The 25,580-nt window shown below is 44.4% G+C and overlaps 1 protein-coding gene across 1 annotated transcript in view; it reads left to right on the top strand.

The window, feature by feature from the left end:
• Tnr (tenascin R) overlaps positions 1–25,300 on the top strand; it is a 74,115-nt gene extending 48,815 nt beyond the window's left edge. The window contains exons 16-20 of the mRNA XM_050135114.1: positions 11,613–11,764; positions 13,492–13,588; positions 18,044–18,205; positions 22,384–22,547; positions 23,212–25,300. Of these exons, the coding sequence (XP_049991071.1) occupies positions 11,613–11,764; positions 13,492–13,588; positions 18,044–18,205; positions 22,384–22,547; positions 23,212–23,331 (695 nt within the window). The 3' untranslated portion in view covers positions 23,332–25,300. The remainder of the gene's footprint in view (positions 1–11,612; positions 11,765–13,491; positions 13,589–18,043; positions 18,206–22,383; positions 22,548–23,211) is intronic.
• Positions 25,301–25,580: the final 280 nt, after the last annotated feature.

Genomic DNA, 25,580 nt, shown 5'->3' with positions numbered 1-25,580 from the left:
GAAAAGAGAACCAAGATTCTTAATACCCTATGCAAGGATGCTACAAAGGTGTGCAGTTTGCAGAGTATGAAGGCCAAAGTCCCCCTCTAATGTCAGGTTCTGTCTGCCTCCACAGTACAAATCTTCCAGGATACATCACACAGGGCTGCATTGTCATTGGCCAGTTAATATTCATAATTAATTACTTCCTGCCACAGTCCCTGTCCCCTGCCAAGAGGAAATTTTATCAGAGAAGAGAATATAAGTACATTTGCTTACTAAAGGTGGGGGTGGGGAAAGTGCCAAAAAGGGAAAGTAGTCAAAGTAGAAAACGGAATATCTTTACCCAATCCAAGACTGAAAGGGTTGCTTGTCTAGACCCCATGGGCATAGGCTAATCCTGCTGAGCAAGTCTGGGGGACACTGAAAGTCCACATGACAGTACAGCAGGGCTGAAAGAGTTGGAGGCTAATTTCCTTTATCCGCTAGCATCCTTTCAGCTTAATTGACAGCATCTGCACTTTCCACTTAGCATCATCCTATTCTGAGGATGCACTGATTGTGTGAGTTTTCTGTGCCTTCTCTGATGGACAACAGAGCTTAAAGTTTGGCTTCAAAGTAGCCTCCATCACTGGCAAACATTCATCTCGCCCTGGGGTGACCAAGATAAAGGAGTCACTCAAGCAGGTGCTTATCTAATGGTCTGGGAAATAGTTGAGATGCTAATAATAATAATAATCAATATTTTTTCCTTTTCCTTTTATTGAAATTAGTTTTTTCTCACATAATATGTCCTGATTATAGTTTTCCCTTCCTTTACTCCTCTCAATTCCTCCCCGTCATCATTATTATAGAACAGATCTGGCCTCAAAACCTCCTTCGATCAAGATGCCTTTTCTTAGGATCATACCACACAACATGAGCCCATTCCAATCTTTCCATCATGTTAATAGCTTCCTGTCCTCTTGTCTCTGGTGTTTGCACAAGGCTCCGGGGGGAATTATATACAAGTCGTATGGGAGAGAAAAAATATGGATACATTATTTATAATTTGCTGTCTCCTGAAATTTCATCCAAGGTCTACTTGTCTTTTAGAGACATGAATTTAAATGAGGAAACAAATCTATTCCCCGCAGAGCCACAGGGACTTGGTGAAATGATCTTCTGAGAGGCGGATTTCATTGTCTCTTTTAATACTATAAAAGGCAAACAAGACTCTCGGTAAAGCTCCTCCTCAGAGACAGTGAACACTATAAAAGGGTTGCCTTGACCTTGAGGTTAAGCGAAGAGGTAGCTAGAGAGGAGTAATGAGGAGGTTGATGTTTTGTTTACTTTGCTTTTGTATTTTTATTCTTTTTTTTATTGCCTTTGCCCCCCCTGCTATCTCCCTTCCAGGTCAGGCTGCTCTGTGACTCTCTCCAGGAAAACTCTGGGGTCTCCTTTGACATAAAATTCAGTTTTTTTAAGTTGTAAAAATGAGTGAAAATTGGCAAATCCTAGACTCCAACACAGTGAGTAGTGGATTTTAGAAAAACACGTGGTTACCAGAATTTCTACTGGAAAGGGAAGCCTGTGTTACCTACCTGTGTTACCAGGGCACCCTCTGCCTCTACTTCACCCAGGAGCTGCGGGATTTCCCACTGCTCTGCCACTTAAAAAGGGGCAGGGGGACAGGGCAGGCAGACAGAGACACACACAGAGGGAGGTCTGCCTTCGCGCTCCTCTGAGATTTGGCTGTGGAGAAGGAACTGGCACCCTAATCATACCATAAGAGTATACCTTCCCAAGCATGTCTAAATGTCAGATCAACGGCTTGTATTAATCAAACTGTCCACTTTATTTTGTGTTATCAATATCAGCCTTCAACGAGGTTGTTTGTATTCGCTCATTGATTTTCTTTGGCCCCAGATCTTTTTCTGTCTTCCATAGACAGCCATCCCAACACATCGAATGGGTACCCTTTGAAAAACATATTCTTACAGAATTGTTTTGATTATGAATGATTTAAATGTGTGTAAGGTGTTTTGTTTATAACTCATTACAAATGTTTGCACTTGAGCACTTTTAGATTCATCAGTCTTTTACTTCTAATTATTGTAAAATATTACTTGATGTGTGCCTATCACATTTGCCTTTCCACTCTCTCAAAGACGGGCATCAAATTGTCTCCAGCCTTTCACAATCCCAAATAGTGCTGTAGTATACATCCTCAATGTATCCACCTATGGGCCAGCGAAGCGTGCAGAAAATGAATGGCTAGGTACAGGGTATGTGCTTATATGGTTTAAGTGCTTACAGATTGTGTACACAGGAATGCCCTTGTTCTCTGGGAGCACACATCAGTCCTGATGACTTGACACAGTCCAGCCTTGTCCAGCCTTGGAATTTTTGACAGTCAAATAAGATTGATTCATTGTTCTTGGTAACAGTTCTTGAATTTAAATATCTCCCCATTTGTTAGACTTTCTATGTTTAACTTACCTGCTCATACCATTTGCTCATTTTTTTTAAAATCAGGCTTCCTGGTAATATTATCCAGTATTACTTGAGCCACTAAGATCTACAGTAAAAAGGTTTTCCTGTCAATAGACCCCAGAGCTATTTTTCGATATACTTCGGTTCACTTTGTGATTTATTATCTTACTTAGTCTATTTCATGTGTGGCATTCATTTGGGATGCTGTTTCATTTTTCTTTATAAAGTTAACCAGTTTTGCCAGCATCATGCACTAAGTAAGCCATCTGTTCATTGATTTGTGATGCTTTCCTGTATATTAAGTTCATCCATACACATAATCTGTCTCTGAACTCTGAATTATCTATTTTATTGCATGCTCTATCCATCTGAGGTTTTTTTTCCCTCAAAGCCTACATGTGTGTTTATATCTAGAGTTAATTTTAATACATTTCCACATGGTAAGATAAGTTTCCTTGGCTCCCATTTTCAAGGTTTATTTGGCTATTTGATGATGGCACTGAATTCTCCATGGGTGTCATGTCATCTGAATTATCCCATTTAGGTATGAAGTCCTCCAAATTAAATTTATATTAGAATTGCAACGTACTTATAAGTTAATTTGAGAACTGACATCGTTATGATGGTAAGTTATCCCTTCTAAAATGCATAGACTATGTCTTCATTTATTTAAAGAATCCATATGTTTCTCAGAATGTTAAATTTTCCTCCATAACATTCCAGTGTTCTTGGTTAATTTCTGGAACTTTTATTATTTTTATTGCTTTGTGACTTGTACCTAATTAAAAAAATATTTTCTAGTTGATTATTGCTGATGCAGAAAAATACAATTGATTTTATATATTGATCCAGCATCTACCGACCCTGCTGACTTTCTTACTGATTGTAATTATCTATTGTTTTTTATTAATATTTTAGGTAAATATAAAGCTGGGGAGATAGTAAAAGCAAAGTGGTGCTTGTTCTGCCCCTATGTGGACCAGTTCCAATCCCCAGCATCCAAGGCATTGGCAGGGTTGGAGGGTGACAACCCAAGCCTGTATCCCATCACTAGTGAGACAGAGAAAGGGATGTCAGGGTTTTTCCCAGCTATCCAGTCTAGCTGAATAGAGGAGTTCCAGGGTCAGAGAAAGTAAGGTGGACAGTAACAGAGTTAGTTAGATACCAGACACTGACCTCTGGCCTCCACATCCCCAAGCTGGAGCGCATACACACACACTCAAATATTTTAGGCTATTTTGTAACATTTATGGACAAGTTTCATTTCTGCACTCCACATTAGCTGGACCCTCTGAAGCTATTCGTGGCAGGAGGCAAGTTAACCCTGACTTGTTCACATTCTCGAAAGGGGCACATTTAACACTTCAGAGGTATAACCTCACTAATTCCTCATCCACTGACCCTCTTCAGTGCTGTACTGCTTTCTAAAATAAACACATAATTGGCTAGCCACAAATAAACAAAAATATTACTCACTAAGACTGGTGGTATGAAACACTCATTAAGTTATAGAGTTTTCTTCTACTTTAAGTTGGTTTTGTGATGAATTTTATCAAATGATAGTTTAATAAGTCATGGTTTTTATACTTCTTACTAATGAGGTGACATACATTGATGGCTTTTTAAAATATGTGATTTACTATCATTGACAAAATTCACCTGAATATGTTTTTTTATGCATACAGATTTAGTTAGCTCTATTTAGACATTTTACATCTATAATCGTAAAGAAAATTAGCCTATCAGTTTTTCTTGTTTATAGCTCCATGTTTTACCAACTTCATGGGGAAGTATTTCCTACTTTTATTTATTTATTTATTTATTTTCTGAGACAGACAATCACTGTGTATCTTGTGACTGTCCTGGAACTCACTCTGTAAACCAGGCTGATCTCAAACTCTCAGAGCTCTACCTGATTCTGCCTTCCAAATGCTGGGATTAAAGGTGTGTGCCGCCACACTTGGCTTTTACTGTCTTTTCACACGCAGTATTACCTTCAAGTAGACTGGTGCCCAATGCCCGTTGACTTTGTTCTGTAGGTGACTGCATTTTTCTGTCTGGAATCTTTTAGAATATGGCTGGGGGGCCATGTGTGCTCAAGGGCACTCGTAAGTGTGTGCACATCTGTGCATGTAGAGTCCAGAAGTTAACATCAGGTATCTTTTGATATGTGGGGGATTGTTTTGTTTTGTTCGTTTGTTTTAGAGACAAAGTATCTCTATGTAACAGCCCTGGCTATCCTGGAACTCACTCTGTAGACCAGGCTGGTCTCAAACTCAGAGACCTGCCTGCTTCTGCCTCCAGGGTACTGGGATTAAAGGTGTGTGCCACCATGCCCAGCCAGGAATCTTCTTTGATTACTCTTCTAGCTTATGTTTTGAGACTGGGTGTCTCGCTGAAGAGCTTGCCATTGGCTGGAAAAGCTATCCTGTGATCTTCAGGGACCTGCTGGCTCTGCCTCTGCCATGCTGCGATTATAGACATAGGAAAACATGGTCACTAGGTCCTTGTGCTTGTGTGGCCGTCCCATTAAGCCATCTCCCCAGCCCCGTATTTTTCTCTTTTTGACAGTCTTACAGTTCATTCCATCTTAGAGCCCTTTTATCTTTTTATCTCCAGTTTGGCATTCAATGAGGCTTTTAAGTTGGCAGCATTTTATCTGTACTTCTCACATTGTCTTTATTATTCAGTTAAGCATTTCCTTCTATTTGCATTTTCTTTTCTTTTTGGAACTTCTATTAATTGAATCTTAGACTGTGTGTGCTGTGCTCCAGATCTCCTAGTTTGCTTCCTCTTTATTCTTCCCTCTCTTCTTAAAGAGGTTCTCAGTCATATATTCCTACCCATTGCTCATATTCTAACTGTATCTAAATCCTTTATTAGTCCTTCCTGTTGCACTATCATTTTAAACCTTATTATCCAAATTAAATTTTTCTGCTGGGTTTTAATTTCTTAGTTTTTCCTCATGATGTTGCTGTTTTTTCTTACCCCTTTAAAAAAGTTAGCTTACCTAATTAGTGTTGTTCTGATAAACTGAACTAGGTAATCAATGTCATATTGATTATGATCGTCCTTCCAGAATAGCCTTGTTCCTCAGTGCCTGGATACTTGGGTTCCTAAGCCTGTGCTCCTTTGAGGTTATCAGACCCTCCTTCTGGAAGTGGATGTGATCAAGAAAGAGCAAATGCAGATGAAACTGGCCAGGCAACGAATTCTCTGTGGCAGCCTAGAGAAAAATAGATTTCAAAAGTATCCTACAACCTGTGCTGTCCCTTTTAGTACTGTTTGGTCTCGCTGCTTATTTTAATAAGAATAACTCTGGCCTTGCTGAGAAAGCTGAGAAATGTATTTGATTTTACCTCTTCTGTCTCCTGAAAGGGTTGTATAAAGCTTAGGAGAGCTCATCATCAAATTCTCAGTCTGCTATCACTAGTGATGCCACACCTGAGCCTGGAGAGTCTTTGCAGTGTGAGGTTTTTAACTTCAAAATAAGCTTTGAAGAATAGTTGTGATACTCAATACATTATCATATGTCACCTTGGGGGACCTCTAGTAGACAGTGGTGTTCAAGGAGTGGTCCCTGTCATCCATGTTGCTGAATTTATTCACATAGAGTTGTTGCGCTACTGGACAGAACGGGGACATATGGCTGCCCTTTGGGGAGGTTGTAAGTTTTGTTGAGCAGTGCTACTATTTACTGTGGCTTATACGATGACCTCATAAGTGCTCCAGAAAGAACTTACATAGAGCTTATATATCGCTAGTCATAGGATTTGATTTGGCCCATTTTAAATTGTATCATCGCCAATGTTTACAGAAAAATCTAATTTTGTGTCCTCTGTCGTTATCATAGGGATGGATGTTAGTGCTCACACAGCACTCAACATCTAATCAATACCGACGGGGTAGGTACTTATTGTCAGGCTCTGTTCTGAATGCTAAGGACAAAGTGGTGATTGACATGTCAGATGCCTATCCCTGTGATTTTTTTTTAGTAATAAAAAGGAGATTTGTTATATTGACTTACATGATATAGTCCAGGAAGTTCAACAATGACTATATCACAGTGGAGGGGTTGAGACTTTATAAAATTTTTACTCAAAGGACGGAGGCACCAAAAAATAAATAAAATAACAATACCCGCACCTCCCAAAGGAAACTTGTTGGTTTAAGCAATGCTATGTCTGCAAAGATAAACAGTAGGGCATCGCTTGCCTTCAGTAGAATGTCCGTCTCCTTACACAGTATGATCTGGTTACTGGTATCATATCCCTCCAACCCAATGCTTGTTTGTTGTTAGCTAAATCTTTTCTTTTCCAAATGCTCTGTGACTTTCCACATGGCTGGAGTACCCTTCTCCACAAGATCAAGGGTGATCTCTGTCAGTTCCTAAAGTAAGAAAGCTTCCTGATTAGCACTTGTGAAATTCTACTCCATCCCACAACCTCACTTCTCAGCCCCTCTTCACCAGCTGCTGGCTTCACCGCATACCCACGCCGATGCCCTCCTATCCTCCCATGTCTCTCTCTGTCTCAGAGCACTGAGAACTGGAGATCTTATTTGTTTCTTCCACAAAACCATGAGCCAACGGAAGGATGTCTTCTCTCCCCTTGTATATCCCCATCGCTTATCCTGGTATTTAGAAACCAAGAGACATTTTCCCATATGTTTGTTAAGTGAATAACAAGACAAGGTGGTAAATTTGAAGATTCTCTGAGAAAGTCGAAGTGGTAAAAGTAAGCTCAAATGAGCTGATTGACAGCTAGGCTCTGTCCACAGATTCCGGCTGTACCCCAAAGTTTTGTCAGTTACTTTGCAAATATGGGTTGTTAGTTTTAACATAGTGGATGATTGTGGGGAGAAATATACATTGTTCTACATTTACTGAGAAACCTGCTGTTGCTGCTCGCAGAGGAACACTGTGATGTCACAGTTTTGGTTCTGATGCTGAGTCCATCGGACTGGATGGCGGCGGAAGCTCTCTACAACAATTAGGCTGAGCCCATCAGAGAAGGCAGAAGGTAGAGGCTCTCTAGAGCTATTATGCTGAGTCCATCAGAGTGGACAGCAGGCGGAGGCTCTCTAGTGCTATTAAATCTGACCATTTTAAAGACTGTGTGTGCCCAAGGACACAAAACAAGCGAAGGCTGGAAAGGGACAGAGAGAGCTCTTCCGCTTACCCCCCACTGGCAAAGAGCCATCCGAGTGCCCTGTGTGTTGTGAAGATAGCTGCTCTCCACTCAGTGTGCAGCCTTTGATGCCCAACACAAACCAATTTCAGAGCAATTCTTCCGGTGAATGCCCTGGGCCTGCGGATCACACAATTACATCTAGAAATACTTAACCAGGAGACATTTCAGTGTACTGATCACTTGGCATTGCTTTCCTTCTAACTTGGTAAATCACCATAGCCTGTGCTTTTAAGAAAAATGCTACTTTATTCAATCAGGCTCAAATTATTGCACCAAAAGGAAGAAAAGCCTCCTAGGTTATGTGCATAGTCAGAAAAATTATTAGGATGATAAATTTTAGGGTTAAAGGTGGGTCTCTGATTAGATGGCATCCAGGGAGCAGAGGGTGTCTGTGATCAGCCCTGATAATCCTCGAAAACATACAAGGTCACGCTGTGCACATTGACCCAACAGGTCAATCAGAACATGAGATAGTTTTTATAATTGCTAATTGAGCCAAAGTCCAATACCTCCAGAGAAACATGGTGGCATGGTAGAGGCTGGGTCACAAGGCTTACACTCAAGGTGAAATAGCCCCTCTCCTCTTCATCCCACCCAAACTGAAAGTTGGAATGCCAAGGATGTGGTTACTGAGGCAGAAAGAACATGAGAAGGAATGGGAGAAAGAGAGAGAAGAGGGGAGCCAGGGAGATTTGTGTGAGAGAGGAGGGAGAGAAAAACTCCATTATCCACATCATAGTCATCTGGATATCAACGGGGGGGGGGGGGGAAGGGGGGGCTGGCCTAGAGGTCTCCAAGGTACCATCGCATTTACTCGCTCCACCTCTTGGATTCTGAGAAGAGGAACATGTAAACTACAGATAACAACTCTATCTGAAGTACTATGGTAAGATACTGACCTCTGAGCCTATCTCCCTGCTTGACACTATGATGTGGTGGGGCGGGGATGGAACACCAGAATCTGAATAATGAAGTACATGACTTGAGAGCTCTCAGCAAACCTCTGCTTTCTCTTAGCAGAGTAACGGGACTGGTAGGCTGATGAAGGACTAGTGGGTCTGAGACAAACTTGGGATGCTTTCGAGGCTGGCGGAGGATGGAGGGAAGCTTCATGCTACATCTTCTCCAAATTCCCAGGGACTGAAGATCCCAGGTTGCTGCTTCTGATCATCTATAAAAGCAAAATGCTTCTTGATTGCCTTTCCCACTAATGCCATAGACCAAATTACAGTAAATCGAATCTCTTAACAACCAGATGGCCTTGTAATTTGTCAAGGGTAAGGCAAGTGCACCCAGCAACCATGCATCAACCTCCCACACACTTGGACAGTGCCTCCACCTGCCAGCTTACTATGGGAGCTCAAAAGGAGGAGCATATGGCCTTCCTCTCCCAGGGCTCATCTGAGACCTTTATCCCATCCATCTTTGGCATCCCTTAGACGCTTATTCCTTCAGCTGATCTTATTCTTATCTTCCAACTTTAAAAATAAGTGAATGGTTTTTGTGTGTGTGTGACAGCTACTTAGATACTTAAAATTCCCCGTCCCCAAAGCAAGCCATTTTTATTTTATCTTAATTTATTGCATGTGCCTACATTAGGTCTAACTTTAGAATAATTAAGAATGGACTTGATAACCTCTCAAAGTATCTTTAACATAAATTTTAGTCATTATCAATGAAGAAAGAGCTTATGTAAAATTGGTTACTTCTATAGTCTCAAATTGAGTTTGGTTTAATATGTGTATTTGAATGAGTTGTTGTGCTGGGTTTGGGGGAGAGATTTTCGTGAGGGACCTATGGAGTACTGAGTTTTGCCTCTCAAGAAACTGCTTTCAAGACCAGAGTCAAAGACAGCCTAGCAATACAGAGAGGGGACAGAAGTCATTCATGGCTGTCCCCAGAAAAGAAACTAACCTTCAAGGAAAGGTGAGACATGAGTTTTCAGAAGGTCTGGGACATGCCGTAAAAAAAAAAAAAAAAAAAAAAAAAAAGTCAATAGCTCTTCTCCTGTGACTCCTGAAATCAGTTTTGAAGGGAAGCATTTAATTGGAACATATATTGTACCTGCAGTACTTTGTACCTATATGTCAAATACAAAAATCACCTACTCATTACATAGATGAAGATCCTCAACAAACTGGAGTATAGGTTATATTTTTTTAAGGTTTGCTTTTTAACGACTTCATATTTTATTTGTATATGCATATATTTGTGTGTGTATATACACTACATGTATGCAGGTGACCACAAGGACTGAAGAAGCTATCAGAGTCCCTGGGTCTGGAATTGCAGACAGTTGTGAGTCGCCTGAGGTGGGTGCTGGGAACCAAACTTGGGTCATCCGAAAGAGCAGCAAATGCTCTTAAACACTGAGTTATCTTCTCCATCCGTGGATGTATTCCTTGTTTTAATAGATTTTACAGTACACTTGACGTGGGTTCTGAAATTTTGAGTCTTGTAACTTTCTGAGCAGTTTTCTTTCTCTGTTAAAGTGTCGGATCTCTATCAGTCTGCCTTTCTCTAAAGTTTCTCACAAGAATTAAATAGAAAAACAAATTCTCTCTGTAAAGCATGAATTTTACAGAACCATATCACCAATCCTTGGTGTGACTATGCTTGAAAGTGCCCTGTTCCACCAACCTTTGGCAAACCTGTGGTAGCGATCTGAACTATGGTCCTCAGAGTTAATATATCTCTAGGTCAGGTGGGTTGGGGGTGGGGACTTGATGAAGCCAAGTAGCCTCTTCCTAACACAGAATTCTTTACAGAAAACCTGTGATGGGGACTCTCAGGAATTTTAGTGTGCCATCTTCCTCGTGTGACATGTCCTGCCCAAGCCATCCATCGTCCTGACTTTCCAAGTGGCAGGGTGTCACAGCTGTAGTGTGTAACACCACCAGGAGGTGCTGTGTTTGCTGTCTGGCTTCAACCTCTCTTCCTGTCTATCGGTTCCATATAGAAATGTAGCTGTATCATGTGGCCTTGTTCTTCACAGGCCCAGAAGCCCACATTTACAGAACACCACGCCTCACGCGACAGGCTGTGCCTTTAACTTGCCCTCTAGGCAGGGTCCTCCAGTGTAGACTGCTCTGGGCTTGCCTGATAAGCACAAAACTTATCTCAGAGAAAAGTGCTTGAGGATTTAAGCTTCTCTTACAGCTAATTAGGTATTGTTTTACAGATTGGGTTGTTCCTTCTGAAAGATGAGCTGCAATTTACTTCCCCTGCCCTCTTCTTAAATTTAAACCGAACTGTAAAATATGGTTGTTTGATTGTTTAGTACAATCAAGAGATTGCTTTGCACAGGGAATAGACATTCATCTCTATGCTAATGCTGAGCTTATTTGGGCCCTCCTTAATGGCTACCGTGCGGATGACAAACACTTTGTTCAGATGCCGCTCATCCATTGAAAAGGTGGTCCAGATAGTGGTCTGCTGGCCCGTCTCTGAACAATCAGTGGCATCATCTTGTTTTCATGCTGCAAGGGAGAAGGCTTTATTACCCCCATTTTACTGATGAGGATGTGGATGCTCAAGACTTTTAGCTTTTAGTCAAGCAAACTGAGAAGCAGAGAATCCAGACCACAGACTCAGCCGTTAGTCCTCAGAGCCAGCATGCGTTCAAGTTTCACACCCGCACACTGAATTTCACACCCACGCATCATGAATTTTACTCCTGATGAAGTACCAACCACAAGACTCTTTAAAACATCCTCTGACCCAAGGGTCCTTGAGTATAATGGAGAAAGGAATTATTTTTTAAAAAGTGCCTTGGGGCTGATAAGATGGGCAGCAGGTAAAAGGCATCTGCTGCCCAAGCTTAGCAATCTGAGTTCCATCCCCAGGACCCAAGGTGGAAAGAAAGAACTGGCTCCCTCAAGTTGCCCTCTGACTCCAAATGCATGCGTGTGGCACACATGCACACATGTAATAAATCTAAAATTTTCAATTGCTTTTCTTCTGTAGGGGGCCGGCTGTTCTCTCATCCTCAAGACTGTGCCCAGCACTTGATGAATGGAGATACTCTGAGTGGAGTTTACACCATCTTCCTCAATGGGGAGCTAAGCCACAAGCTGCAAGTATACTGTGACATGACCACAGATGGGGGCGGCTGGATTGTAAGTACATGCTCTAGGCACATCTTCAGGCTTCTAGTCTCCCTGACCGAGTACCTGAGGATTGCATTGTCACCATCCTTTGGATTGTCCTTTTCTCTACCCCCTTCACTTGGGTCTTGGTCTCCTCGCTACCTTCAAGGCCCCCATTCAGGAGCCCACTCATAAGCAGAGAAAGGAATGACCATTGTTTGTTTGTTTGTTCCATTTTGTTGCTATGATAAACACCACGACCAAAAGCAGCACAGGGGAGAAAAGTGTTTGACTTACACTTTCAGTCCCTAGTCCATCATTGAGGGATGTCAGAGCTGAACACAAACAGAAGCTAAAGCAGAAAGCATGGAGGAAAGTTACTTACTGGCTCCGTGGCTTATGCTCAGCTATTTCTTATACAGCCCAAGCCCACCTCCCTCAGGACGGTGCTACACTCAGTGAGATGGCCCTTCCCACTTCAGTCAAGACAATTCTTCATAGACATGGCTACTTGCCAGTCTCCTGGCAGCAATTCTTCACCTGAGGTTTCCTCTTCCAAGGTGACTCTGTGTTGGGTCAAGTTGACAACAAGAATTAAGCAGGACACATACTTAAGGGTGCAGTGGCCTATCCCAAACAAGGGATGTGAGATGACTGCCTTCCTTGCCTTTAGCTCCTTCTGCAAACCAAGTGAATGCAGGGGCTGCTGGGGAAAGGAAATGAGTGAGACACAGGGATCCTGCTTGCCAAGGGCTGGAGCTAAAACAAAGAGGAGGCAGCCACCTCACAGAAACACTTGAGCCTCCCATGGTGAGATAGTTCATTTCCTAATCTTGGAGGGTAGCATCTGGTAGATCAGATCTGGACAGAATGTGGATGACCCTCTAGTTGCAAGAGCTGCTTTTGTCTTCACCCTGTTCCGGATCCCAGATTCTTCCCCAGAGCTGTCATAGCCTTCAGGGAGCAACAGTGGTTGGGAGAGACACTACTTGCTGACACCACCTCCTCTCAGACCTGATAGGCCAGTGCAGAGCAGAAGAAACAGGGCAGCTGGAGATGCTAGCCACTGCACACTGAGCAAGTTCCTGAAGCTGGCTCTAGGCAGAGCAGCAGGGGTTGATTTCAGTGTGAATGGAAGCAGCTACCCCCCCCCACACACACACCCTTAGCACTGCTCAGATACAGCACCGAAGCTTTAATGCTCCACAATGGGAAGGCTTGGAAGAGTTAAATGTTGACTACATGCATAATACTCTGGGGAGACATTTTCTTTTATGTTTCTGACATATTTGTGCCTCCTTCTTAAAGCATAATTGGAAATTGAAGCCAAGGCTGATGTATTGGAGGGTAAATGAAATTAGCACTTACACAGCTTGGGAAGTGAATGATAGGCAATTGCTTTGCCTGCAATAAGATGATGACAGTGACTGCATGATTTGAAGTTGGTCCCAGTCCTTTGGTGAGAAATGCTTCCTGCTACTCTCTGTGGTGCAAAAAGATTAATTTGAGAATCAAGCCCATCTCCCCTGACTATTTGTAGCTTGATTGGTATCCTGAATCTTTTCTATATTGCAGGGGTGCAAATTAATGTCGATATCACACCCTCGGCCTATTTGTCAGGGGCATCAGTACTTCAAGAAAAGGGCTCTGAGCATCCCCTGCAAAAGCTACCAAGGAAATATTAAGCTCACTTCTGAAATGGTCCTTATGCTATCCGATACAGTCATATGGAGCGTCTCCTCTTTTTTTCTTCACAGGTGTTCCAGAGGCGGCAGAACGGCCAAACTGATTTTTTCCGGAAATGGGCTGATTATCGTGTTGGCTTTGGGAATCTGGAGGATGAGTTTTGGCTAGGTAACACCCACTTTGTGTTTTCTCTGCACAGGCTGCCCTGGGTTTCTGTCCGTCTCTATCCCTTCTGTGTCTGCCTGGGATTGTCAGAAGTGTGTGTCCACTGAGCAGTTGACAGCATGTGAATTGCTTTTGTGCCTCTTGCTCCGTTTGGCTCCGCTATTGATCTGTTATCTGACTGTGGTGTTTTCCTCTTTGCTCTGTCTCTTCCCATCCTCATTAATAGTCTTTTATGCTGATGGATCTTGACATGAGGCAAGTACAAAGACAAGGATCTGCCTGGTATGGGCCTGGTAGGGAACGGAGCACAGGAAGGAAGCAATGGGCAGGCTGGCCCTGTCTCGGAAGCTAGGCAACCAGCTAGCCAGCCTGCAGGGTCCAGAGAGAAATGAGACTCTGCTGGGTTCCTGAGAGACTGTTATTATCTGCTGTGGGAGGGGATGGGGAAAATGAGAGTGACATTAGAGGTGGTTTCCTAGAGGTGTGACACAGCAGGAAGTTTAGATGGAGGTTTAGGTGGGTACAGGTAGACAAACACACTCCCGTCAGCCTGATGGTGCTGATGCCAGTTCATAAGCAAGAGTGTGAATGCCTACATCTCTCTGTAAGATTTTCCTAATGGTTGATAAAGGGAGGCAGAGAGAAACAAATAAATGATCATGTTAGATACTTGCACTCTTCTCTCTCCAATTCCTGCCACGTTCTTGTTCAAGCCTCACAGTCTTCGAGGGTGGTGAGCTCCCTACCCTCAGCGTAACCTCATTGCCTACATGGCTCTAGAATGATCTTCCTCCTGTCCTGAATCTGAGGGAAGAGTAACAAGCTCCTCAGCCAAGGTGCAAGACCTTTTAATCTCCTTCTTTTCACCTTCTCTTATCCCATCCCAGTTCCCCAGCACCCACCTTCCATGTACAACCATGGAAGTTTCCTCTTCAAGAAACACTCCTTTCGCCAGTTTTCCCTTCCTCACCTTGGTGTCTACCTACTTATATCCAAAAGCCAAGTTAAGTACCTCTTCCTCCGTAGAAGCCATACTGACTTTTTTCTTCCATTGCCTGTGAGATCATTGGCCAAGTTCCCATATGGCCTGAATCATGGTATCTATTTTATTTTATCAGTTTAGACATATTGTATGTTTCTTGGGGTCTCACCATTCCTCTTTAGACATCACTACCTAAAACTGCTAGAGATACACGTATCTCAAGTGTAAATATCAATTAATGATAAGAATTCCTTGAGTATTTGTTAGATAGCCAAATCTATGTTTGTCAATATAGGAAATAAAAATGTTCGGTAAGAACCTTATAAAAACACTCAGAGAGAATTCAAACAAGCAGAAAAATGTGCTTTGATTTACAACATTTTCAAACAGCTTGGGAGCCAGTAATACCCATGAATCAATGTGGACATAAGTAGTCAAGACTCATGGCTACAAAAACCTAAGCCACTGTGCACTCGGTTCACAGTTTCTATCATTTCTGTGAAACATGTGAACTATTCAGCACTTAAATGTTCTATATATCACTTTCTATTTAATTAAATATTTGTTTTAAAGAAGCTTTATCCACTGCTAAAAAATGGAAAGCTAGTTGTTGTGTGCCATAAATAAAAAGATGCCTCAAAAGTAAAAGTATCATTTAAAACTGAAGAACAAGAAGAGAGCAATATTAATATGATTCAGTGACAGTTACATGCAAGAATACCAAGTTTATTGCCGCTGCTGCAGCTGCTGCTGCTGTTGAATGATGATCAGAAAGGGCTCTGTGTTCAGCCAACCATGAAATACTAGAATAAACCGGGACTGGGAGTTGAGATTAGGGTCAAGGTTAGGGTTTCGCTTCCATCTTAATTTAAGAAAAGCTGAGTTGGAATGTGGAACCATCCCTGTTACTTAGAGCTTTGTTCCCCCTTGTGTCTTCTCTTACTAGAGACGCCCTTTCACCCCCAGACTAACTGATAGACGACTGACAACAAGCCCCAGGGATCAGAGGTGGAAAGATCAGGGGAATAGGAAAGAGGAGGGGGTAGAAGAGGGAGAGCAGGAATCCTTTTGACACAGGCAAATCGGAGACAGGGAGGAAACCCTCCGAGCAGATGCAAGGAATAAGCCAGAGAAGGAAGAAAATGTGGTCAGGTCGGCTGCCTGAGAAGCTTGTTACAGAACCCAGAAGCTGGAAAGGGAAGCCTTGACATAAGGTAAATGAGGCCTGTTAGTTATTTCTCCCCACCCACTGCTGCAACAAAGTAACCAACAAAAGCAACTTAAAGACAGGAGGGCTTATTCTAGCTCCTGGCTGGAGGATCCAGGCCATCATGGCATCAGGCCTGATGGGGGCAAAGGAGGCAGTCAGTCATGTGGCATCCGGAATAGAAACTGCAAAGAGAGCTGGAACTCAGCGCCCTTTCTCCTATTTCTTCCATCCAGGCTCCCATCCCAACTGATTATCCAGCATTAGTCTAATCTAGACAGTCCCTCAGACAGATGGAGGTTTCTGTCCAAAGGCGCTTCTAAATCCAGTCAAGGTGACAATGAAGATCCCCCCCCCCCATAGGAGGGTTTGCTAACAGAGACCTGAGGCTATGTAGCTGAGCAGCAATACTCTATGGCCAGTAACTCTAGCCCACCCCACCCCCAGCCTTTGTTCTAAGTTAGGTTTTCTGGGACCAGATCCTAAAGAGGGATTCTCGTTCAAGTCATTTACTGGAGTGAGTTTTTATTCAAGTGGGATACTGAGAAGAGGGTTGACTGAACAAGGAGTGATCCAGAAAAACCATAACACTGAGCACTGATTGAAGAGTCCCTTTATATGGAGTCCAAGAGATGCTCTGGAGCATGAACTCCCGTTGGGCAAGGAAGCTAGTCTTCTGTACCTCCACTTCAGTCACTGCCCGGAGTCTGCTCTGAGGTCTGAGGAGAGGGAAGAAGTAACTCAACCCTCAGAGAGGCAGCTGTAAGCCACCAGCAGTCCACCTGTCTAGCAGCTAAGCGTCGGCCTCCCTAGATGCTAAAGCGCATCCAGGCACAACATCACCAGCAAACAGCACCTGCGCAAGTCAAGGACAGGCTGTGGGTCCGCAGCTCCACAAACAATATTTGAAAGCCTTCCGCTTGCAATCAAGGTAAAGCTTTAAATCTTAAGCAGGTAAATGAACCAAAGACCTAGGCCCTTGGCCGCCCACTTCACCCTCTGAACCCTCTCCTACAAAAGGAAGAGGGAGGTTTAAGTCATCTCTAAATTTCCTAGTACCTATACCACTTTTTATTTCTAAATCACGACACACTAAGATATCTGGAGTCACATCAAATTGAAAAGGCTCCAGCTTCCCCGGGGCAGATAGAAACCTGGAGGCTCAGAGTCCTCAGCAATACAAGGTCAATGACTCAAAGTTTAGGTAGCTAGGTCAAAATCAGAGAAAGGGGATATGAGAAAATATCAGTTCAGGGCTCTGCCTGAACTCTGACTTAACGGGTTTTGTACCTTATAAGAATTTCCTATCCCAAGGCCTGGGATGCTGAGGGGGCAGTGAGTGGGAGTTTAGAAGGACTGGTGAAGAGTGGTCATAGCAGATAAACATGTAGCACATGATGACACAAAAAAAGAAATGGAGCCAGGAGGCAACTAGCAACAGAGATGCTCCCCAACTTACAAGAGGGGGCTGCACATCTCCAGTGAAAATTCCGGGTAAGCTGAAAGGGTATTTAATGTACTAACCTACTAAGCATCACAGGTGAGCTACACAGTGTTCTGCCCTTGTGGTCACATGATTGACTGGCAGCTGTGCTCGGCGGAGCTGATGCCCAGCCTAAGGAGGCAGTATAGCATGGTGAATCTCTAGCCTAGAGAAAGACCCAAATGCAAAGTGCAGTTTCTAACAAATGCAGATAGCTTTAACACCATCATAAGATGGAAAATTCAAAAGTTCAGTTATCACGAACCCAGGACTCTCCATTTCTCTGACCTGTTTCTGGAGGCCCCAGAAATCCTGGACAGGAGGGGAGGGAAGCGCAGCACAATGCAATGTGGCCTGAGTCTTGAAGCTGCAAGGAACCCCTTCTGTGTCTGGGTATCTTGGGTTCTCTTGACCACATGTTTCTTCTACCTGTTGCTTCGTATAGCACACACCAAAAGGATCACACCTTTTCAAGACTTCTTGAGTTTTTGCTACCATCATTTGACATAGAAGATTTGGGGAAACATTACCAAGAATCTTGAGTTTGGGGGCTTGTCAGGTACTAGGTCAAGATTAGATGGTAGGAACCAATGTTGTCTGAAGTGACAGACCTGGGGTGACTCCTCACAAGAGGATAGATAGAGCCTGGCAGGGTCTGTTTGAAACCAGCCTTAAGGTGGAAGGCAGAACGATGTGGGTAACCAACTCCTTCTCCATAGCATGTTTCCCTCCCATTGCCAAAGCTGCTGGGGCAAGACTCAGTACACAGTCTGTTCTTCTCCACAGGGCTAGATAACATCCACAGGATAACAGCCCAGGGCCGCTACGAGCTGCGAGTTGATATGAGGGATGGGCAGGAGGCAGCCTTCGCCTACTATGACAAGTTCGCTGTAGAGGACAGCAGAAGCCTATACAAGCTCCGCATAGGAGGCTACAATGGCACTGCAGGTACCCGGGGGCCCCTTCCTGACTCCATGGGCAGTGGGTATGTGTTCTAGTCCTGAGCTGCAGAGGATGCAGCAGAACTCAATCGAGTTCGTGAACTATCTGGTAGCCGTGAAGGAGACAGTTGGGCCATTGACACCGATTTCTCCTATCCATTCAGGAGAACAGGAATCAATTTTTTTAGGGCTTTATTTATTATATTTTTCCATGGGAGAAAACTAATGATAGCATCTAGAAAATTGTGGTAGTGATGTCTGTCCCATTTTACAGAAGAGTCAGAAATTTGGCTGTAAGTGCAATATGTCTGTAAAGTTTACTTGGAAAGAATGTCATGGGAGAACAAAGGGTTGCTTACCTAGAGTAACCTGTGTGGGCTCCCATCTGAAGAGGGCAGAACTATTTCTCATCTTAGTAGGCATCTCCTTACAATGGCAACTAGGAAAATGACCTTTGAACTAAGGAAACAATTCAGATGCCCCAATCTTTAAGATGTTCCCTGTCTTAGGGTTTTTATTGCTGCAATGAAACACCGTGACCAGAAAGCAAGTTGGAGAGGAAAGAGTTTCTTTGGCTTACACTTCCGGACGATAGTCCATCATTGGAGGTCAGAACAAACTCAGCCAGGGCTAGAACCTAATGCAGAGGCCATGGAGGGGTACTGCTTACTGGCTTGTTTAGCCTGCTTTTCTATAGAACCCAGGACCACCAGCCCAGGGATGGCACCACCCACCATGGGCTGGGCCCTTCCACATTGATCACTAATTGAGAAAATGTTTTACAGCTGGGTTTCATGGAGGCATTTCCTCAACTGAGGCTCCGTCCTCTCTGATGATTGTCTTAGGTCAAGTTGACATACAAAACCAGCCAGTAGAGTCCCCCTCCCCCAAACATCAGCAGTCACCTAGCACCTCATGAAGGGGCAAAGGACATTGCTCAAATGTTTCACTGGCCATGCTGCCTTTGTTCTCCCAAGTGTACCTGGTCAGGTTTCCAGTGTTGACTTTTATGGCATTTTTACCAAGCAGAACAATCATCTGTTTCAGCGCTACGTACTCACAGTTCCATGAGAGCACCTCGCCCGAGCTAGCCCTTAGCCGTTGCCTAATGTGCTCCATTACAGCACATTTCGTGAAGCCTTTTCTACTGGGTACGCTACTGTTTGGTACATGGGGTTACTGGACACCTCAGTTCTCTGATTTTAGAGTTAAGTGCTGGTGTTTAATTTTGAAGGCATTTCCTATGACTCTTGGAATTAAAATGAACCTCGAGGTGTTACCCCTCCAATTACTGTATCTGCTCCATTGTTTCCGTTCTCAGCCAGGTATTGTTACTCTACAGAGAAAACACGCGTCCCTTTGCTATTGTTCACAGCAGAGTCACTCACAGGAGCAATCAGAGAAGCCTGAAGAGCCCCAACAAAAGGTCCAATTTGCCACACTTTGAGCATAAAACAGCCATTGAAATGGACATTAAACAAGATGTCAGACTAAATCATTTCAAAAACTAACCATTTACTATTCACTCCCTAGAATTAGAATTGCACCTACAGAGAAGCCTTTCATGCTTCTACAGGAAAAGAAACAAGCCGCCTACCTCAGTTTCGGTCTCCCCCTCATCCCTCCGCTCCATCTTTCTCTCTTCAATCTCATTTGTTGTCTGTCTACCTTGGGTTCCAGCCCTGGAAACCTCTCTCCCAGGCCAATTTCTCTGCTGCACCCCAGAGGGCAGAATTGTTAAGACTGCACGCCCCTCCCCTGGGTCAGAGGCCAGTGCTTCCTAAAGCTTGGCTGGTCAAATTAATGGTGATTCATCTCTTCAATCAATAAAACCCTGGGTTTATTTAGGCTACACCATTTCTGGCTCCACTGGCAACTAGCCACTCCAGGACCTCCAGCATTTCTGATGGCCCTCAAGCTCCAAGACTATCTACTACTGAGATTCAACCTGAGACTTCCAAACTGTGTCATCAGTAAGGGTAGAGCGACTCTTCTTGCCCGGTTTCAGGGGACTCTTACAGAGTAACCACCTAGTTTAAAACAGAAAATGCTGGAAAGTAGCTTTCTGCATAATAAGTGGTACTCTTAGGTTAAGGATACTCATATAAAGGGTGTCTGTATTGTACGCAAAGGATCTTTAAAAATCTGCCTATTAGTCTGAAACCACGACCAAAAAGCAAGAAGTTGCAGAAAGACTAGGAACAGTGGAGGGGAAGACTTGATGGGCTCCCTTGGGCCAGCTGTATGGTTGCAAGGAACAAGACCTGAGGGCAGAGACACATACCTATTAGAGCATACAGAAGGTTGAGATGGACAGATTGAGCACTAAGGCTAACCTGGACTATATAAGAAGACAGTGGGAGAAGGGAGGGAGGGAGGGAGGGAGGGAGGGAGGGAGGGAGGGAGGGAGGGAGCAGAGAGAAGGAGACAGAAAGATTAATTCCAGAAAGTCTTGGCACTGAAGGAGAAATTGAGTCTTTACTTGGAGGGAGGTCTTGTAAGTCCGTAGTGGCATAATGGGATTTGGGTTTTAGAAAGATCTCTAGGACAGCCCCAAGCAGGATACAGGAAATCTGAGGGAAGAACAGAGAGACCAACTGGTGGCTGCTGTATTAATCCTGATGGGAGATAACAGGAGCCCTCACTAATGTCAGAGCCGTGAGAAAGGTATGAATCGGAACAGCGGCTCAAGAGAGAAAGCCGGGGCTTAGCTCACGTCCTCGCGTCTTGAATATATGAGGTGCATGTATGAGGCACAAATGAGGAGGGAGGGTACAAGGACCAAGGGGACCACATCTGAAACTATTGGTCGGCAGCATCAAAGTAGAAACCAGAAAGAACTGGTGGGAGAATAAGGATGTAGTTAGTCCAGCGTGTAGAAGGTGAGATGACATGAACCTGAGCAGACACAAACCCGCCAGTGAACTGATGTCAGCAATGGGGCGCTGGAGGGTAAAACTGAACCCAGAACTTTTAAGGTAATGGGTTTGAGTAGGACTTGGGATAAAAGAGGTGAAGGTGATATTTAAGAGGGGAAGAGGAAAATATATTTCCTGCCCTTTTCAAGCAGGAATAGAAAGAAAAACTGTTTCAGTCGGTGGGATTGGCTTTGGATGAGTACAACGTCAGAATCCTTCAAAATCATATAGAGATGTGATGAGTATGAAGCACTTGCCTCAGGACTCTCCTGTAAGACTGACTGGCCAGAGTTCACAGAAGTACTGAGTGGACACCAGGGGCATACCTTGGCTGCCATAGAGTCAGAACTATGCCCCCTCTTAGAGGAAAGCGATCTTAAACATATCTAAGACAATTTTCATTCAACAAACAATGTGAGTTACTCCCCAGCATCTCCAGCCACAAATCCAACCACAGGTTTTATACCAAGCGAATGGCGGTCTGACTCTCACCTTGAATAATCGGTTCACCTAAGCCACTACACAACATCACTGACAAGGGAACACTCAGTCCCCATTTGTCTCTGAGAGAAAATCTCACTGCAGTGTTAGGCAGCCTATCTGGTGGTATTAAGAATTTCCCTTTTCCTATGTAGCCAAAATTTTCCTCTTTGCAGTCTCTGCGCACCCACCCTCCCATTTCCCCACAGAGTTTATTTATATGTTCTTCTTTTTCAACAGCTCATCACGTATTTGGCAATGATGACCATGGGTACTTTCTCCCCACCTAAGCCTGCTTCCCCTTAAGATACAGCGCATGCTCCTGCCCACTGCTCCTTTGGCATTGGATATGATGCCCCCGTCACCCTGGTTGTTGTAGATTGTAACTCCGGGTGCCCCTGTTTCTCTTCACAGGCAGAACCAAGTTCTCAGGAGTGCGGTAGTGGGTGCAGGCTGATCAGGGCCAGCAAGCACAGGGGAAAGGCAGGATGAACTGACACAGTGGAGATCCAGAATGATCCAAATCATCTTGGATCCCTGCTGTCTCCAAAGGACACAATGGGAACCTGAGTGTTACACGTCCCAGAAAAGACAGTGGTGTTAAGATGGAGCTATATGGATAAAGTTCCCAGCACAAAGAAGTGGATTAGAGAGGGAAACAGTGACTTCCGTCCCCCCCCCATGAGGTAATGAGGTAATATGCTGTGGCTCAGAAGGAGCAGAAGAGGTAAGCCAGGGTTCCATGTGGAAACGGACTCCTAAATGCTTCCGATTTTCACTTTTGCAGGAGACTCCCTCAGCTATCACCAGGGACGCCCTTTCTCCACGGAGGACAGAGACAATGATGTTGCAGTCACCAACTGTGCCATGTCATACAAGGGTGCTTGGTGGTACAAGAACTGCCACCGGACCAACCTCAACGGGAAGTACGGGGAGTCCAGGCACAGCCAGGTAGGCCATGTTCTGGCTGTGCTCAGTGGTCCAGAGGACAGAACCCGTTTAAAAAGAAGTTTTAGGAGCCTGAGAAAAGACCACGCAAAGAGCACTTTGTGGGAGGAGATCAATTCATCACAGACTTAGTGGCACTCTAAAAGGGGGCCCCAAAAGGAAGAGAGCAGAAACCTAAAGTAACCAGGGCTAGTTCCCAAAGAGACTGCAAGTCCACAATCTGGGCTAGGTGACAAACAGTGGAACACACTCAGGGAAGCCCCTTCAGTTCCTGGCAAACCCAGAGGTTGGTCACCCCAAGTGGAAACCACCCAAGTCTCTGCATCACAAAGGAGCTGTCCCCAATTACACTATTCAAAATGCTTCCTCCTAGTTGGGATCTTGACACTCACCATAGTCATCCTAGTGCAAGAAACTTCTGAAGGCAAAAACATAAAACTGGCAATAAGAAATGTCCCACAACTTGTCTTGTATAAAGCCCCAGACCTGTTTAAAGGGAACGCTAGAAGGAGACCCAGCTCTCTTTGTCACACTGGGAACCCTGCATAAACTGCTTGTTGCTGGAGAAGAGCTAAGTCCATAGTGGATCTCTCTTGATCCAGCCATTCTCTTCTTCTCCAGCTGTGGGGGCAGGGGTATCTGACATGTTCCTCTCTCTCACGCGCAGGGGATCAACTGGTACCACTGGAAAGGCCATGAATTCTCCATCCCCTTTGTAGAAATGAAGATGCGGCCCTACAACCACCGGCTCACGGCCGGGAGGAAACGGCGAGCCTTGAAATTCTGAGCACTGGGCAGCCAGCCACCAGCCAGACGATCTTTTCTGTCATTTGTTTGTATTTTATAATATGAGACAAGGGGGGGAGGGGCAACAGTAATGTGCTTCACAACATATTCAGAGCATCTGAAGGAAGCAGGGATCAGTTAGGTACCATCTGCCCATAGTTTCTGCTGCCTTGGAGCCTGACCCTCGGGCTACACGCTCCCTGCTAATCAATCCTCTATAATCATCCCCTCCTTTCTCACAGAGGAGGAAAACGGGGGAGTTGAAAACACAATTCAAAAACAGACCACAAAATACAGATTGTTATGGCGACAGGCACACACACACACACACACACACACACACACACCTTCTTCCTCTACTATCTTATAAGACCCCTTCCTCTTCTAAATAATAGTAAATTGGTCACAGCCAACCATGGCCAGGTGACCACACCAGTGCAGGGGAGCTCCGGTAAGAAAGCTTGGCCAGTCTCCTCTTAAGAGGGAAGACACCTGCCACACCCCAACACAACAGCTCAAGTTCATTGACATGAGCTAAAGATTTTCACACTCTGACACTTAACTTGCAGGAGGAGTGGCTTCTCTTCCAGCCCCACCCCTTCTCTAGTTCTATCCCTTAGAGCCTGAAGACCTAACAACCCAATCATTGTTTAAAACTCCAGTTGCCAAAGTTGCCCCTGGGTGTTATAAGCCACTGTCATGAAATAACTTTGGTGGTGAGACTTGGGGAAGGGTTTTGTTTTTAGCTTACATCAGGCATTGAGAAGGGACAGGAGTAGAAATCAGGGCACCTACCAGGGAGTCTGTAAGTCCCACTGGAAACTGACCTTACTTAGAGATTCTTTTTTTTTTTTTTTTGCATTTCTGATCAAAGTTACCATGCATCCCTTCTCCTGATGTCCTAGTTGAAGGTCTCTAGTTCTGTCTTCAGCCAGGCTACCCTCAGTGCAAGTGGCTTAGCAATAATCAGGGGAAGAAGTTGTATGAGCATCAGCCATTCTGCTGACTAATATATCGCCCTAGGAGGAGAGAGAATGGTTGTTCTGGTCTTTTGTTTTGGTCCTGTGGTAGGTAGAGCTGACCCCTCCAAGAGGTGAGATCATAAGAAACATTTTCCACACCCCTTTATTATTCTGCTTTGGGAAGAAAAATGAAAAGTGCCAGAGGAAATTGCATTTAGAACTCCAAAGGTGAGAGGAGCGAACTCTCTGCCCCCACATGATTTGATTTTTAAGCCCCGGGGAACTGGAGGCTATAGAAGCCATGACCTCTCAGCTTCTCCTCAAATCAAAACCCAGCCAGTCTTCCCTGCAGCATCTGCCCAAACTGCACCAAGGTTCTCAGCTGGTCTCTCCCTGTCCCCACTCCTCCCCGAGGCCCCACTGTGTCTGCTACAGGGCCCATGGCTGCCATCTGGAGCATCTTGTACCTTTGCCAACCAAGTTACAGATCTAACAGACACTATCTAACCAAGCTTAGGACCAGAAGCAACAGGCCTCTTGGAGGACAATCACACGCCTAGCATCGTGAAGTTGGAGTCAGCTTGCCATTTTTTCCATCTTTGTGATGGAGACTCACTGCCACACTCATGGCCAAACAATACAAGTAGAGTTTTTATTTCTTAATCCAACATGTACTTCAAACAGCTAAGAGGAACCTATAAGTTATATGAGATTTAACTATATAGCCCAACCATGCAGCATTGGAGGCAAACACACTCAGTTAGGGATATAGGGAGGTAAACACACTCAGTTAGGGACTTGAGGGCTGTGATATAGGGCCACCTCTAAGATGTGGGTTTATTCATATCTTTGGGCTTCAGGTTCCTCACCTATTGAATTGGAGCTTAGGCCAAAAGGATTTCTAACACCCTTTCAGTTTTCAGCCCATAAAGTGAATCTGTGATAGGAAATGCAAGATCCAAGTTGGCCTTGGTTCACCATCACAATTAAGGAAAAGTCAGAATTCCCACAGAGGAGATGGAGGAAGGGAAGGAGACCGTTTCAGAACACTCTCTCTCTCTCTCTCTCTCTCTCTCTCTCTCTCTCTCTCTCTCTCTCTCTCTCTCTCTCTCTCTCTCTCTCTCACACACACACACACACACAGAGAGAGAGAGAGAGAGAGAGAGAGAGAGAGAGAGAGAGAGAGAGAGAGAGAACAATGCCAAGAGAAGCTGAAGTCATTATGTATTGTGTCTGTGCACGAGAGCCAAGGGCCTGGGTGTGCCCGTACAGCCCACCTCATCAAGGA

Source organism: Alexandromys fortis, unplaced genomic scaffold (genome assembly GCF_014885135.2).
Source record: "Alexandromys fortis isolate MF-2015 unplaced genomic scaffold, M_Fortis_MF-2015_v1.1 scaffold_21, whole genome shotgun sequence".
Classification (NCBI taxonomy): domain Eukaryota; kingdom Metazoa; phylum Chordata; class Mammalia; order Rodentia; family Cricetidae; genus Alexandromys; species Alexandromys fortis.
Note: the sequence above shows the minus strand (reverse complement) of the source record. Positions and strands in the feature narration are given on the sequence as shown.